This window comes from Vicugna pacos, chromosome 11, assembly GCF_048564905.1.
Source record: "Vicugna pacos chromosome 11, VicPac4, whole genome shotgun sequence".
NCBI lineage: Eukaryota > Metazoa > Chordata > Mammalia > Artiodactyla > Camelidae > Vicugna > Vicugna pacos.
This window is the reverse complement of record NC_132997.1, coordinates 69838850-69856670: the sequence shown is the minus strand read 5'-3', so window position 1 is coordinate 69856670 and position 17821 is coordinate 69838850. Positions and strand designations below refer to the sequence as shown.

The window sequence follows — 17821 nt, the reverse complement described above, 5'->3', positions numbered from 1 at the left end:
CGACTGCCTGGGGTCTCCAGCCACCTCCTTGGTATCACTCATCTAAGACAAAGCTTTAGGCAGACATCTGAGTCTCACTTTACCCAGATAGAATTTCCTGAGGCAAGGCATTAATAAAACCAAGCTGCTATCTAACCTGCTAAAGAAAGCAGTCTGTCTTTCAAATCACTTGGGCCTTTGATAATTATTTTGAAAAGATGATTTGGATCTGATTAACTTAACAAAATGAGAAATTGTGCTGAAGTGTCCGTACACCTCAAGTGTTATTCAAGGGTCAGTGTGACATCTTAAAACTAAACAGCTCAGAAAGTCTTTAGGAAATGCTTAGCACCTCAAATATTCAGCATTCATAAAATTGCTACAATAGTACTTAGTGGAGGCTGTACAATGGAGGCTGTGATCTGCAACCACTGATACAAAGGATGACAGACAATAAATTATGCAATCGACTTTTTAATAACAAAGATACTATTTTTAACATGGTCAAATATACTTGGCTAAGTCCAGATTTTAAAAAACAAAAGTATCTAGCCCAACAGCACAACCACACAGCTTTGTACAGAACATTCCCTAGATCAACAGAAAATACATTTGAGCACAAAAATAAAAAATATTTAAAGAGGATCTCTAAGCAGCATTTTATTTCTGCAAAACAGACATATAGTACTGATTAAATATCTACAAGTGCTTTTCCTTTACAAAAATACATATATTCTTAATAGACTAAGTCATTAACAATGACCTGGTAATCTTTCACTTCAATTTGAATGATTTATAAGCTAAATCTTACAACCACAAAAAGGTTTTTATTTGTATTAAGATGTTACCACTTTTAACAACCACGACGACAACAACAAAAAGCTTAAAATATTTTATATTTCAAAGGAAAATCTGCAACATAACTGTACAATATAGCCTATGATGGTTTTATTTAAAGTGAGGGCTACTCCGCTGAAGACGGTGCTCGTTGTGCTGCCAGATGAAGGAACGCAGCAGGACACTGGTGCCCCCCCCACAAGCTCTCGGCGCTGACCACAGCTTCATAAGGACACTTGGGACCCCCTCCCCATTCAAAAAAATACAGCAAAAGAAACTGACCCCACACAATGTTCGGCTGAGCCCATTCAATTTCTAATGTGTAGAACTCCTGCTGCATGGACTGATGGGAAGTCCATGCATAAATATCCTGTTTACTATCTCTACATCGCCCAGAAATATTTAATCTTCAATTCATACTGGGTCAGTTTCGTATGCCATGAAGCTCTGAAAGATGGAAGAACACTGGACCCAGTATTTTTAATGGTTCACTTGACTCTAGATTTAGATTTCTAGGTTCAAGATTTTTAAAATACTTAAAAATCATTTCTGAACAGTGTCTCAAGTTCTGAATCCTAGAAAAAGGGGCATAACAAGTATAGGTACATTTTAATGAACACTTAAATAATTTATTTTTGTTTAATTTTATAACTTTCTGAAAAGGAAGTGCTCAAGCATTTTAATTCTATTCAAAAATATAATAAGGACAGCAAATAAACACACTGCTCATGAAAACCACCTCACACTAGGAAGAGAATCACTTTCAAATTGTTGGGAAAATGACATTGCTTTAAGGAAAAACTAGGAAAACCCTGTAATGTATATTTAAGTACATTTTAATGAACTTTCAGCCTGAAGTTTTTTTCAGCAAAATACTACTGACCTGTATCAAGTAAATTCAGAATTGATTGGTTACTTTGTGCTTTCAAAGGGTTTGAGTCTCTAGTACATTTAATATTTTTCAATTTTTCATAAACCAGATCTGACAGACATGTTATGTTCCTTATTGTAAGGATATATATATCTTAAAATAATAGCATTTCATGCTTTTGTGTTTCTAACCCAGAAACTTAGATATGGCAAACACTCATTTTTGCAATTCCTACAACCAATATCTCACTGGTATAAAGCACAGCCTGCTGGGAAATTCCTCATGATAAACCAGAGTATGTCATGGAGCGCATCCATTTTTTTCCTATCCAAGGAGGTTTACCTAGTGGCCTCTCAGAAAAGACGTATATTTATCGTGTGAGCTTCACTGGAGGTGGCCCACAGCACGAGCTCCCCCAAAAGAACCGTGTGAGGAGAGCGCTTAACTTGACGTTTATGCTTTTCATCTGGGACCCGTCTTGCCAAATTCGGCTGTATGGCTAGATTCTAACAACAATAAACTAATTGCTGAGAAACAAGACAAAGAGTTACTTGGAAAAAAAAACCAAAACCAAAACCACAGGCCTTTAGGAAAATTTTGCCTTTGAATACAGAACGAGCTGTTTACTTTTACGCAAGCCCAACAGCATGTACTATTTTCTACACAAGTAAGCATGTCAGCACTCTCACTAAAGCCTGTCTTGTGTAAAGTTTCTCATGTCACTAAGAACTTGGGAACTAAATCTCAATTTCACTTTCAGAGTAGGGATTTCTCCCACTTTTCATCCAGAGGGAGACTATCTGTTGTGTTAATCTCTTTCTCACCTTTGAGGATTTCCTAAGATCTGTCAGATGGTGCTGGAAAAACAAGGAACGTAACTGAAAGGAAGTGTGCTCTGATTGCTGCAAGAAAAATCTGCATTTGATTGATCTTACCACGAAAATTCAGTTTAAAGCCTTTCTTTGGTGATATTTTAGCAATTACTCAAGGTTATTGCCTAATTATATAAAAGTAAATTGCAATCTAAAAATTTCCAACCTCCAAACATTTAAAACTGTCTAACATGGTTATTAACAGTAAAATGTCTTTGGTGATATCTATTTTCCTATGAAAATCTTTCAAAAAGAGATTACTCTAACTTACAACAGCCTATTTAGATACAAAGCCATTGATAAGAGACAGGGACAGAACTCAAAATTTATGCAGTAAATCTAAAACAGAAATGCACTTTAGCAATGAGGCACTTTCTCTTAAATAGTTCAATAAAGCTAAACAGTTCACAATATTATATAACACTTTTTTCCCCCTTAAAGAATCATTTTAATTTAGCTTACACTTAAGTGAATAATATAGTTGAGCAAACTTATTACATTTATAAAATGTGGCATATTAGTATGGGACAAGTTTTCAATGAATAAAGAAATAATATAGTCTTCTAAAAGTAGTTAAAAGACATTTACCCAAGGTACCTGGACCCCAGACTGAATAACCTAATAGTACCTCATCAATGAATCTTTTAGTTTATTTTTTCATACTTCTTGAAAGTATTTCATTAATCTAGAGAAAGGGCCATATTTGGATTTTTCTATTAACTAATGTGATTACTTCAGTTAAAGTGATGTCTATAAACTACAGACCTTCTGTAGATTTGAGGTTCCTTGATCCTTGTACATCTTTTATATCCAAAGCAGAGAAAACAGATTACTTACAAAATCTTTTATGGAAACAAATTTCTTATCAGTTTGTTGCTTAAGAAATGAGATTAAAGAAAAACTTAATTTAGTTTTATTCTCCAAGATGATTATTCCTATAGGTTATTTGTATAAAGAGTTTATTTTATTAGCACCCTAAGTTTGTGAAACTAACCACCTGTATATTTTTGCCTGTGTATTTTTTCTATACCTGGTTTCTTGCAAATTCCACAACCTGACTTAGGGGATAATTAACTAGGGATTAGAGAATTACTAGACATGAAAGTAGTCCCATACTTAGAAAATTATAGTTGAATATACCAAAAGAAGTTGGGAGAAGTCTGTGGTTCTACTATTACCACATTACTCAGGACCATCATAAAATGTGTACCTTTCCCCACATGGCAACTGATGCCCCTTGTTATGCAAGGCTTTCACATGTTTTGGCACATATTCCATTGCATTTCAGTAAAAATGTTAATACGTTAACATTAAATTAAGGAGTTTTATATAAAACTATTCTCAATTCCATAATTGCTTCCTATATATTTCCTTGGAAAATAGTGACATTACATAGGATGAGGCAACAGATCAAATTTAAAGAGATTGTATATAAAACTCACGTAAGGCTGTAAGTTTTGGCTGGGGACCCCAAAACATCTAGGTCTCGTTTGCGTTTTTTTTTTTTAAATGCGCTCTCCATTCATTTTTAGTTAATTAACTTTCATATGTAATCACCAACCTAGATGTGACAAATTTATAAGAAATTTAAAAATTGCTTAAGGAAGTCAGGGAACTGGATTTCACAGCACAGCAGAATAATTTCGGTAGCTAGTGAGCAAATTCAGCTTTTGGTTTAGTGTAATGGTTTGTTTCAACCATTTTGAAAGAGTTAATGAAAATCTGCCTTTCAAATTCCATTTGTGAGCCCTTCCAAGCGCAAACACAATCTAACAAAATGAAATTTTAAAAGTACTGTCATAACCTTTTTCACAAAAGTCAGACCCAAAACAGAAAACTTTAGACTTTTTGACTTGAAACCAAGATATATGGAAAAGATAATTATGAAGTTTCAGCCTTTTATATTGTGAAATGCATCAAGATTTAGCTGTATTTTGTATGTTTCTTAGAGTTGTACAATGTTTTATTAAGAAGCATTTTGAGATCAGAAAGCATTAATTTGTGATACATTTTACTAGAAAATGTAGCACATTTACTATGTATACAGTATAAAAGCTATGTGTATAACACACAGATTGTGCTCATGTCAGATTTCTAAAACATTTTTTTCCCAACTTCCAAGAATATCAGAATCCATTAACTTTGTTTTAAAGCAATTAATAAAACTTAATTTATGAAAACAACTGCAAATTTTAAAAGGTTTAAAGTGAAGTTCTTCATATAATTTAGGGTAACAAGACTTTTTGACTTGCAGACTTACCTCAAAATGAATGGAAGACTTAACAAAACTGCTAGATCAAGGACATTATCATAGTTCTGACCTTAAAGAACTTACGTATAAAACAGTAAACCCATTTCCCCGATTACTACAGGATCTGAAATGAAATATCCTCAAACCATTCATTGTGGTTAGTATAATTGGTCTACTACACTGCATTTGTTCTAGTTTATGCATGTGGTTTGGAAATGTGACAGGTAACTAACAGGTTTCATCTATAATTGCTTTGAGATTTTTGAAATCCATAAAATAGCTAGTTATCTGCTCTAAAAATCCTAATATTTAAAATCATCATAACCTTCTGCATGCCACAGTGACACACACCTAAGGCCAACTGAAAAGAGAAGCCATGTACTTGTTAGATAAGAGCCACAGTACAATGGTGCACACAGAGGGGCTACACACATGACGGTGACATTTCATGAAGCGGCACCTGCTCGTTGTAAGGCATCATGAAAAACTGACCTCACTTACACATTAATTTTGTTAGAAGTAAATGTGATCAGCTGCCAACATTTCGAATGGTTGTGAATCTCACTTCAGTTCTCCAAGAAGTCATGCACATTTTCAATCTGGTGGGTGAACAGGTCCCTCCTTGTGCAATTGGTCGACTACAGAGACAGATGACTTAAAATGCTTACAATTATACTGTATACTGTGCTCTAATGTTAAAGAATAATTGGAATTCTTCCCAAAGGACTTGTGTACACTGAAGGGTGAACTATTTTGCACACAAAAAGCTTACTGAGAACAGGACAGTGGCTCCAAAACCACTTTTCTAAATATATTTCCCATACAAAATAATTTCAAGATATAATAATTATTAGTTTCTTGTACAGTACTCTACTTAAAAAATTAATCAAATAGTAAGTATGTGAAAACTGCAACACCACGAAGATTGAGCCATTTTACTAGTGTAATAATCAAACATTAGAACAATCCTGGAACAGGCAAGCAAAATATTCAGAAGGCCGAATCACGGCTGCGCACCTAGCTGATTTCGACCTTGACTTGTATTGTACACTGGGAGACAGCACAAATGCCGTATGCAGATGGGTCAGTAGCAGAATGGCACTTGGTTTGCTCCTAATAGAAACAACATAAATGCAACTGATAATTTAGAGACAGACAACGGCCTTATTCGCATGCTGAGAATCTGGTTGTGTCCCTCTAGTCCACATAGTTCACTGTCAATCTGTCGATGAGTAAAACATAGTGCAGGATTCATTCGATGGGATCTGCGCCCCTTGGTCTAACCGAAATCAATTCTTGGTCGATACTGCAATACCATGGGGTATGACTATAAAATAAAAACAGACGATGAATAAGGCTCTGTTTATGTAAAACCAGTATAAATTATACATGAAAGATTTTTAGAATGTGGGGTTATGATCTACAATATTCCCTGGTACTAGTGATAATGGTAATTACAATTTTTAATTGCTATTATTTTCTAGAATCAGACAAATTTTCCATAATATACAACAAAGGTCAAGTTCAAAAGGCTCACAGATGTGTCATGCTGGTGGCACATGGGTACGGTACTGATGTTAACATGGAGAGTGAGGCAGGGCCTGTGGAGGACAGAGAGCTGCCCACCTGCTTAGAGGTGTTCACTCATTCACCCAGACTCCATCAGCGCTCTGGTTGGTGACAGCCCCCCCGGAGTCGCAGGTTAACAAAGAGACCACCTGCCATGAATCTCTGAAACTGGGGTAGTGTTCACAAATCACACATTGTAAGTAAGTTTGTCACTTTAAGCAGTTAAAATGTATTTTAATGGTCCTTTATAAAAAATGTTGAAAATAAGTAACTAATAGTTACGTGAAACGTTTAGGTGACTGCCTCCTTTTAATAGTCAGCTGATACTATTAAACATTCAGATTTGACTATTACATAGCTGAGTTCACAGTGCCCTTCAGGCTGCTCTGCGCAGGGAAGGAATCACACATGAACATGCAGCACTGGAGAGGAAACAGCTTCCTGTGGATGAGAGTCGCACTGCTACCTCTCCGTCTGGTTTTCCCGGTTTGGCCACATCATGTAGAACTTCAAAATCACAGTTAGAAAGGGTCTGCAGAACCAACGGTTTTCCTTTTCTTAAAGCTGTAGATTCCCCTTTTTAAAATGAAACTTCCAGAAGCTACTTTAAGGAAATCAAGAAAGGGGTGAGATGGCCCCTGGCTGTTCTCCCCTCATCCCCATGTGGGTGAATGCAAACGCCCAGTGCAGAGAATGGTCTTCTGTCCTACAGACAAAAGGGGTGGACTGAGATTCCATAACCCTGAAAATGCCCCTTTCCATAGGCATCCCAGCTGTGTTCCGTGCCGGGAAGTCTCTCTGACCATTCAGCACAGGATGGGACTGGAGGGTAGGAATGAAAATTCCTAGATTTCGCTATGCCCAGCTGAAGCAGCGAGGTGGCACCACCACAGGTCGCTGAGGGCTGGGGTAAAAGTTACAGGCAGTCTTTCAGGGCTTCCATGGTCTAAATCTATTTTGGTTACATTCTGCTTACTTGTTTTTATTTTAAATTTTACTCACTTCCCTGAGCATCTGTGAGCGGGGCCCGGAAATCTGCGTTCTACGAAGCTCCCTGGGCTTTGTGAGGTTCAGCCAGGCTTGGAGCCTGTTACCTAGACAGCCTGCCACCCTAACATGACTACTGCCCATCCTGCTGGCCCGACCCGCTGCTCGCCTCTCATGACAATCTTTCTAGCTTTGCTTTCCATTCCTGACTCTTGAATCTGTACACTTTCTGCAAATAATTACGCCACTCATTCAAGAATCCATTCATCATGTATAGAAGAATCCATCACCGGTTCTACTAGGATGAAGGCAGAGAGGGAAGTAAAATGGCTTGGTTGTCAGTGATTGGAATTTCAGTTTTTGGCTGAAAATGGTTTTGTCTTCCCCACCGAGTAAGCATTTTTGTGTGTGTGTTCTATGACAACATGAAGTTTAAGCATTTTATTGGTGTTACAATACCGGAAATTGTTAAGGTATATTCTAAGTTCTGTTTGTGTTTCTGTCTGCTATCTGAAGTAAAATGGCACTGCACTCACTATAGGGAAGCGTGCACTGGGTTAACTGACCGCACTGAATGGACCTACATTTCTGAGAGCTGCCAGTCCTCAGTTTCATCATTTACTAAAATAAAGAATACAGACTTCCAAAGTATGTATTTCAAATGTGATTAATCTTAGAAATGATAAACTTGACTACATACTGTTTTCCTTAAAAAAAATCATACAAGTAGCGTGGTTTTACTGTAGATTTGGAAAATACAGAAAAGCACCAAGGAAAAAAGGAAAATCATGTAAACCCCACCATCCAAAGATAACCACCATAGACATTTTAGTGTATATCTGTATATCCATCTACTCTTTTTGTCTATGTGTTATTTTTCTTTTCAAAAACCGAATCATGCTACACATATTGTTTGGCAAGTAATTCTGTCCATGTAAGAATTCTGTCCATTTAAAAGTTCCATAAGCTTCCCACCTCCCCTGCACCTCCAGCGTTAGTTCCCAGGAGTGGGACTGCTGATTCAGACAGCACCAACATTTTAAAGGGCTTTTTATAAATGCTGTCACACTGGACTTAACGAAGTTGTTCTATTTTCACATTTCTCGAAGAAATATGGGTGCTCATTCTTCAACAGCCTCATCAATCGTGAGTACTATTCCTTTTCTCTCTCTCAACTTGGAAATTGAATAAGCATAAAATAGTATTTTATTTCTTTCATTTCTCGACTTCTAAAGAAGTTAACCATCTCTGTACACTTATTAGCCAGTGTGTTTCTTTCTTTTGTGACTTGTCTAATCATGTCTTGTTCATTTTCCTATGAAAATGTGAACTTTTGTCCTACAGATTTATATAGATTCTTCATGTATTAAGGACATCAAGTCTTTCTGTCATATGTTACAAATATTCCTTATTTATGGTATTTTTGCCATGTTCTTTTCAATATTAATAGTTTGTCTTTTTCCTTGTACATGTACAGTGAGAAAGTCCATCCCCATTCTGAGATTATTCAGCTATGTCTTCCTCCTGATATTTGATGGTATCATTTTTATATGTAGCATTTTAATGACAAACTCATGTAATGGGAGATATGGACTGAACCCTTCCTCCTCCGTCACCACCACCAACAGTCTCAGTACCATTAACTGAAAACAAACCCTACTAGGTCACACCCCACCCCCAACATCTCCGCTCCAAGTTCACCGATTCCCCTGCCACTACTGCCTCCGCGCCAGGCCCCTCGGCCGCCTTGCAGCCCTCAAACAGCCAGACGTGACCTCCCCTCTAGAGCTCTGCGCTGTGTTGCCTCGGGCTGGAGTGCCCTTCCCCAGGGAGACACATGCCTATGACTCTCACTTCTTGTTGATCAGAAATCACCACCTGAAAGAGAAGTCTTCCCTTGGCTATCTTATCTAAAATACCCTATCTACTTTTTCTTCCACCACTATATACCTTACTCATTTATTTTTCATTGGTTACCGTCATTAGAGTACAAACTCCATGGGAGGAACACTTTTTTTTTTTTTTTCATTTTTACTTGTGTTCTCAGGGCCTAAAAGAGTGCCCAGGGCATACTGAAGGGCTCAACAGATATGTGGTAATGACTCTTTTTACCCTCCACTCATTGGAAATACTCTATAGATTCATACGTACTACTGAGCTCTTTTTTTTATTCGTGTGTCTGTGTTTAAGTTAATGTACTATTTTAATTACTTCGGTTTAAAATACACTTCACTATGTCGCGGTGCATGTGCCCCTGACCAGTCATTTAAAATGTGACTGACCAGAAGCACCAATCTGTAGTTCTTGATGGACTTCAGAATGATTGACTTTGTCAGGTTAAACAAGAAGCTGGTAAAAGTGTGTTTGAAACTATTTTAAACTTCATAATTTAATTATAGGAGGACTGACATCTCTGGGATATTTGATATCCTATTTAAATTTCTTGTGTGTGAAGTGGTATCTTGGTTATATATGAGAAGGGCTTTGATCTTAGTATTTAAGGGTCAATGTCATGATACTTACAATTTACTTTCAAGTGTTCCATAAAGAAACAACAGATAGATTTATAAGGAAACTAACAAGATGAGGATAGGGGAAGAGGAAGAAAGGGAAAGGGGGCAAAAAATGAAGCAAAATGTTAACTGGTAAAGCTAAGTAAAAGAAAAAGAAGGTTCTTCTGTATTATTTCAACTTTTTTGTTGTTTTGAAACATTTCGAAAGGAGAAGCTGGTAGAAAAAATAGGACTTACTGAATTTTATCAAATGCCTTTTTGGCATCTACTGATATTTATTTGACTTAATGTGTGTGTAAAAAATATGTTTCTAATATACATATATAAAATTCCTTTCCCCCAATATTAAGCCATTCTTGCATTTCTGATAGAAATACTATTTCATCTTGGTTTATTATTCTTTTAGCATATTATTTTAGTGTATTTTATTATCACTTTTGTGTTTATATTCAAAATGAGATATAATACTCATTTTCTAGTTGGGGGACCTCTGTCAGTTTTTTGCTATCACGATTGTTACTTTTGCAAAATAATTTGGAAAATTCCATCTTTTTCAATGATTTAAAACAATTTAGAATGGCAATGATTCATTCCTTGAAAATCTGAGACTATGGACCGTTAAAAGTAGTTTTATATCTAGGTATCCTTTAAGGAAGCAATTCTTTAATAATTTTTTTTATGTCTTTCATGACTTAGTAATTTACGTTTTCCTCTTTTTTGGGGTAAATTTTGGTCCACTGGTATTTTCCCAGAAAACTGTCTATTTCAGGAAATTTTCACAAATTTAAAAAACTTAATAGTATAAAGCTACACACATAATATTTTCTTTTAGTAAAATAGTGGTAAGTTTTTCCTTGAAATTTTCTAGCTGATTTTTGGCTATAGGTGCATCCTATTAATTAATCACAAGTTCAACTTTCTGACAGAACTATAATCCATAATGAAGTGTTGAAGAAAGAAAAGGAAATGTGTGTGAATTTTTGAAAATTTGATCTTATTCCAGTTGTTCTCTAATACTTTAGGTTAGAGTTTAAGAACAGCTTTATTTCTCAGGAAGTAAGCAGGCATCAGTGCCACGTAAAAGCAAAAAGCCACGTATGTATGTGTTATAACTAAAGGCAGGGGCATCACTACAATTCATGCCCCAATCAGCTGTGAAGCTAAAAGCAGCTGAACCACCTAGACACATCTCACCAGCTCAGTTAAATTATTTACTCACCCTCTGCCCTCAACTGCAAAACGTAAGGAGAGGGATCTTTTTCCCTAAATCATTTTCTCTTGGCCTTTATGGTGGCTAATTTTGCTTATTCCATTACTAAAAACCCAGGACTTAACCAGTGTGTATTAAGAAGCAACACATTTTGAATAGAAGGAAGTCTTTACTCTGGAAAATGAATCTAATTTTGAAGTTCAACTGGAATAAGCAATTGCTAAATTTTGTATAAAAATTTTATGTAACTTCATAATTAACTGATTATTTGATTTATTAAGTAAACAAAGCATAATGTTTCTTAAAGCCTATGAATAAATACTTTTTTCCAAGCATGACAGATTCAGTGAAAACAGGAAGAGTGAACAAAAATGGGAGGGGGTCAGGGATATATCTGCATGGAGGAGGAGGACAGTACTTTTGGGGAGCACAATTTACATCAGCATCTGGGTCTTCTGTAATGTTTTGGAAGGATGACCTAAGTCTAATATACTGATGAACAGCATTAACAAAGGTCTGGTTGTCAAAGGCTAGGAAGGAAAATGCAATTAGCCACAGCAATGAGGTGATGTCTGTGTTTGGGGGAAAAATGGATACCTAACTGGCTATAGGAAACACTGAAATGATCCCATCAGTAAAAGGCTGGATTTGTGTGTGTGTTGGGTGGGGTGTGGGGGGTGGTATCTATTATATAATGATCTTAACTCAGTGGAATATGACCAAGAAAGTCTTTTTGGGGGGTTAATATTTGTTTTATGTGATGAAAGTGGATACATACCTCTTACTAATGAAATAACATGATAATCTCAACACATTTGTAACGTATAACATGCTAATTTTACCAACCTGCCATTTGCAATACTGTTTGTTTCTATTTAAAGAAAAAATAGAATTAAATAGAAGTACACTGGAGTACAAAAAAAAAAAACCAGAACCACACATTTTAATGACAGTGTAGGCATTTCCATTATCACAGCACTGACAATGAGACTGAGGGAAATGTTAGTTTGCCAATTTAACATTTTTTTATTTGAAATGGTTCTTTTAATACTTAACATACATTCATTTGTCCCAACCCTAAAACTGCAACATCAAAGGTAAATCTGCTGGTTAAGTTTGTTATGTAATTATAGTTCTCCTTTCTTAGCGCCTTCATCCTTAGGAAATAAGGATAAAGACTAATTTCTGAGAGAAAAGAACAGAGATTTTAAAGAAATGCTCTGATTAACCTATGGATTAAGGCTGACCACAGATCATCTTTGTACTCAACACTAATCCTTACTATACTAACACTTAGTCTTTTCTTATTAGACAAACTTTCCTCAGAGGCATGTTCAAGTTTTCTTGGAGCATTACTAAATTTAGGTCATGGTCATTTATCTATTCGAAGCGCTAACTCAAGAGCCCAGGGCAGGCCCAGTAAGCAAGCCCACAGCCACATTTAGCTGCTGCTGTTATCCGGCTTCACCTAGTCTGGCGTTTTATCTTTCACTTGGGGATGGATGATTAATTAAACACATACACACACACGCACACGCAACTGTTAAGAATGGAGTAGAGATCAATACGGAGCAGAGATTTCTCAAGGGCCGAAATTGGTAATTATTAAAAATCCCTGATTCATAAATAATGGCCTTAATTATCATTTAAAATTTCATTTTTAGTTCAGTAAAATTAGATAGTTCAAGAGAACTAAAATAATGGGAAACTTTGGGGACATAAGTTGAAAAGATGAAGTTTCATAGCTCAAATGAGTATTAGTTTCACAAAATTCCATGTCTCAGGAACCTGAGTTTGGGATGAAGGCATCACCTTGGCGACAGGCATCACCTTGGCAACAGGCATCATGAGGGTCATATGTACAGTCGTGAGTGCCTCTTACCTGATACAAAGGGCCATCCTGAGGGCAGACTTGCGAAGATGAGCAGTTCAGACACCGAAACTGCGGAGGAGATGAACTCATCAGATAAGAGGCATCCACAACTGGGTACATATTTAAAACTGATTATTTAAAATATCTGAACGTCAAACATGAGTCAGCATGATTAACTTTAAGTAAACACTGTCCAAAATATGATAGTTGTTTTTGGAAAAAGATTTTAATAACTCAGTGGCTGGTAAATTTAGCTTGAAATAATTTTAGTATCTAAATATGAGTCTTGTTAATATTTTGCAAATATTACCACATTGGTGACCTTTCCATCTCCTCTTCAAATGCTAATTCCTTAGAGAACCCTTGCCTCCTCAATCCAGGAGGGGCACCCTCTTCCTTCTGTCCCTTCCTGTAACTAATCTCACCTAGATCTCCTCTTCAACACCCTGAAAGTAACACTGCGGAAGGGGCTCAGAGCTCTGAGAGGGGCAGGGAACTTGCCTCAGCCTGTAAGGATCCATTTTCTGTTTTAGATTAGGTTCTTTACATTGTTCAGATTAGACTCTCAGTCTCCATAACTATTTTGATAGTGTTAGGGTATGAGCTCCTTGAGACTATATCTTACTCATATTTGCCACAGTCTTAGGTCTTAATAGCTAAGTCACAGACCTGGCACACAGCAGCCGGTCAAAAAATATTTTGGGAGTAAATCCATGAATGAAGATACTTTTAACTAGTGAGTAGATTCATTTGTAAATCCACTAACTTTTTTTTTTTTTAACAGTTTAACCATTCGTATTAAAAAAATCATTTCCAAATTGTGATTTTTCAATATTATGCTAAGCACTTACTAAAGACAAACATTTTAACTGTAATGGAATTATGAAATATAGATAAATCTAACATCCCAGAGCAGCTTTTTAAAGTATACTTCGAAAGAATATTTAAGGCGGGGGAGAATATAGCTCAGTGATAGAGTGCATGCTTAGCATGCATGAGGTCCTGGGTTCAATCCCCAGTCCCTCCTCATAAACAAACAAACAAACAAATAAATTAACTGAACCTAGCTACCTACCCCCGCCACCAGAAAAAAAAAAAGAAGAATATTTAAGCAGTGATTTAAACAAATATATTGGCAGCCTTTTAAATAAAATTTCAGAAATTCTCCATTTCCTAAAAGACCTTTCCCTAGAAGGCAGTCCTTGAATTTCTGCACAGGGCTCAGCCACATGCTTTAAGACACGCCCAGCACTGTTATCCCTGACAACCTCCCCCCTTTTCTCTCTGAAGAGTCCCCACACTCTGGCCTATCAGACTTTGCCTAACTATGCAAGTCACAAATAGCATTTAACAAGATTTGGGGTGGAAAGAGGCAAATTTCACTAAATGATTAGTTTTTTCTTATTAATCCCTTTTGTATTAGTCAAGACAGAGGTTTGCTTTCCCTCAAATTGCTTGGTAACATGCAAACGAAGCACGGCAAGACAAACATGGTGCAGTAACTCTAGGTCGGGACTGGCAGCGGTTGCTGGAAGGGAAAAGGCCAACAAGGGTTATGTGGGAAAGGAGGGAGTTCTGAGAGTAGGTCCTCAAGCTACCCGAGGTGAGGGGAGGTGAGGGGAGTGGGAAGAGCACAAGCTCCCGAGAGGGTGAGGCTGAAGAGGCAGATGCCCACGGCGTGCTCCCGGGCTGGGGCCAGGGGCAGGAGGAGAGAGTTACAGCAGTGGTGAGAGCCAACACACGTAAGCTATCAGAAAATTACATTCATTATGTCGGGCACCCTGCTAAGTACTGTATTTCATTAGTTTTGACTAAAAACTTTTGATAGGTGTTATCCCAATTTGAAGGATCAAAAAACTGAGGCAAAACTGGGCAGGACACAACTGGGAAGAAATCACTGCGACATCCATAGCAAAATAGGAATATCCAGGACACACAGAGAGCACCCAGAAGTCAGTAAGAAAAAGACAGACTCCACGGCAGGAAAAAGAGGGCAACGGACATGGGAGGAGATGTCACACAAGAAATGCAAAGCTGAAAAGACGTTGTGTTGGTGAGGAGATCAGAAAACGGGCACCCATACGTTGCTGGTATGATTATAAACTGCCAAAACTTTTTTAGGGAACAATTCATCAGTCTATCAAAATTTAAAACATGCGCACTCTGCTGTAAAACCACATCTGGAATTTAGCCAGTTGACATGCTTACACATGTGCAAAAGCATGTATGTACTGGAACAAGGTATTGCTTGCAGTGTCAAGTATTTGGAAAAAAGAAAAACCTTAATCACATCATGCTATAGCCACACAAATGGAATACTATGAACTTTTACAAAGAACAACTTTCAAGTTTACTAATTTTTCACAAGACATATTAACAAATGAGAGAAAGAAGTTGCAAAACAATATATATGATTTCATCTTGTTTCAAAAACTGTGATGAACACCGCACGGATATTATAAACAGAATCCACATATCAGATTGGTGACTAAGTCCCTCCCAAACTGAAATCTAATTCTTGAATTCTACACTCTCAACTTACAGATGTGGAAACCACAGGGTCACAGGGTAAGCCAGTGGTCATAAATCATGTCTCCTAAAATCTTCTTACTAAAAGATGGTCCAAAGATCAGATGCACTGGCATCCCCTGGGAGCTTGTTAGAAATGCTGAACTTTTGTCCTACCCTAGGACTACTGAGTCAGAGTCTGTATTTTACCAAGATCCCCAGGTGATTTATAATTTGCATTTAAGTTTGAGAAGCAACGGTTTGAAAAAAAGGTACGTTTTCTCCTACTAGTAAGCAAAAGATGAACACCAATCTTGAGGCATAAATATTGTTATGAACTGAAAAATTTCTAGGAGTTAGCTAAGTTTGACCAGATACTTGATTCCTAAAGATAAACATCTTCTGAAAATCAATGCTTCACAATGAGGACAAGGATCCAGAAAGAGCAGAGACGACAGAAAAGAGGCTGAGCCTAAGTGGAACTGCCCCAGGACAAAGGGGAGGAGCCTTACAGACAGAAACATCCTGCTCGAGAAACCAAGGCAAAGTCAACTTCCTAAGACTCTTCCTAGGAGTCTAGAAATAGGTCAAGGTAAAGAGGTGATCTGAATACAGGGTAGCCTAGCCTGAGGCCAAAGACCCAGAAGGGCAGAGGCGGCATCCAACGTGAAGAGGGGCGAAAACCACAGGCTTCACTCAGACACGGAAGAGTGCAGAGCTTAAGAGGACACCCCACAGCACCAAAGACAATAAAAGACTGCAAATGCCAGCCAAATCCACCTAGAAATTTAATCCAATGCCATTCACAATCCCATTCTCAAGCTCACCTGAAAGAAAATATGTGGGGATAAATAGCCAACACAGTTTTTAAAATAATAATAATAATGAGCTTTGCCCTAACAGATAACTGATACATATCATAAAGCAACCTAAAAGGCCGGACTCCTTTCCTTATAAGTTAATTCGGGCTTTATTTAAACATATCCTGAAGAAAATGGAAAATTAAGGGGTTTTAGATAGGGGTGTTAGTGATCACATTTTTACAAAAGCTATAATGTGCAATGCTGGTGTAGAGTAAGTCCTGCTCAGAAGAACAAAAAGAACGTCCAGGTATGTCGATGTACACATCTGTGTGTGTACACATATGTCTAGATACACATGCATAGATAATGGTGTAAACACTGAGGCAAATTATGGGTTACTATATAAATTGTATTTCTGGCAAAAACGTTCCTAGGGTAAGTTAGAGTCTTAGCCTCATGGCAGGTATGTGTGTGTAAATGAACAAATCCCAGGTGGATTAAAATGTTTAATATAAAAAACTACTAGAAGTAAAAGAACCATAAGGTGGTCATTAGTTTAGGAAATACACTGACCCCTGCCCAAGGCAGAGCCAGTTAGCAGTGCCAGTAGGTAGAGTAATGTGAGCTTTTCAGACATCCTGGCATCTGGCTGGCAATGGAGGGTAGAGATGGGAAGGGATGTGACTGCAGCAAATATGCCGTGAGGGGCTTAAGAAAGAACTGTTTTATTGCTAATCTGTCCATTCACTCCAACTGTCAGAATTCATCAGGTACTATTATAATAACATAATTGAAACATGAGCAAAAGCTTAAAATTTGTTTAACAAAAAACACATGGGAAACAGATGGAAATAAACGAAATGACCTTTAGGATATATTCCACATAGCCATTACCTTATAAAAGACTAGACTTTCATTCACTCTTCGATCAGATACTTATCACGTATCTGTACCAGGCACTGCTTGAGGTGCTGGAGACTGAGCAGTGAACAAATCCTCTTCCCTGCCCTCAGACTACGTATAATTGAGGACAAACAATCAACACGCATCAGAGGCACGGTGTGTCAGACGGTATGAAATACGATGGAGAACAGCAAGGCATGAAAAGGGACTGAGTGCCAGGCTGGGCGGGGGAGTTGTACTATTAAGCAAAGTCAGAGGTCTCACCGAGGAGGTGATGTAGAAGCAAAATTCTGAGTGAAAGGGGTAAAGGGAACAAGTTAGATGAATACTTGGGGAGGAGAAGGCAAGCCTGGCATTTTAGAAGAAACACAGAGGCCGGTGAAGCCAGAGGGAGGGAGCAAAGGGTCAGATCAGGGAGGTGTCTGGGGAAAACCGTGCGGAGCCTGCCATCTATAGGTCCCCGGAAGGACTTAGGCTTTTGTCTAAATGACACTAGGTGTTACTGGAGATTTAGAGCACAGAGGTGGCACGTCCTAACTGGTGCTGAGAGGGTCACCCTGGCTGCTGTGCTGGGTGAAGACAGGAGCAAGAGTGGATGGACACATGGAGACCAGGGAGGAGAATCTGTAGAAATCTGGGCAACAG

At 37.7% G+C, this 17821-nt stretch overlaps 1 protein-coding gene and 1 long non-coding RNA gene across 11 annotated transcripts in view; one reads left to right on the top strand and one right to left on the bottom strand.

The window, feature by feature from the left end:
* Nucleotides 1-437: 437 nt before the first annotated feature.
* Nucleotides 438-17821, bottom strand: part of PCGF5 (polycomb group ring finger 5) — a 114206-nt gene continuing 96822 nt past the window's right edge. For 8 of the 9 annotated variants that reach the window (XM_072971590.1, XM_072971593.1, XM_072971587.1 and 5 more), the window contains exons 9-10: nt 12972-13031; nt 438-6137 (exon numbers count right to left, since the gene is read on the bottom strand). In XM_072971590.1, the coding sequence (XP_072827691.1) occupies nt 6090-6137; nt 12972-13031 (108 nt within the window). In that variant the 3' untranslated portion in view covers nt 438-6089. The remainder of the gene's footprint in view (nt 6138-12971; nt 13032-17821) is intronic. The other variant, XM_072971594.1, reaches the window with a different exon arrangement.
* The window catches only part of LOC140699360 (uncharacterized), a 49381-nt gene continuing 44519 nt past the window's right edge, over nt 12960-17821 (top strand). For both annotated transcript variants that reach the window (XR_012077491.1, XR_012077492.1), the window contains exon 1: nt 12960-13076. This is a non-coding gene — a long non-coding RNA (uncharacterized lncRNA). The remainder of the gene's footprint in view (nt 13077-17821) is intronic.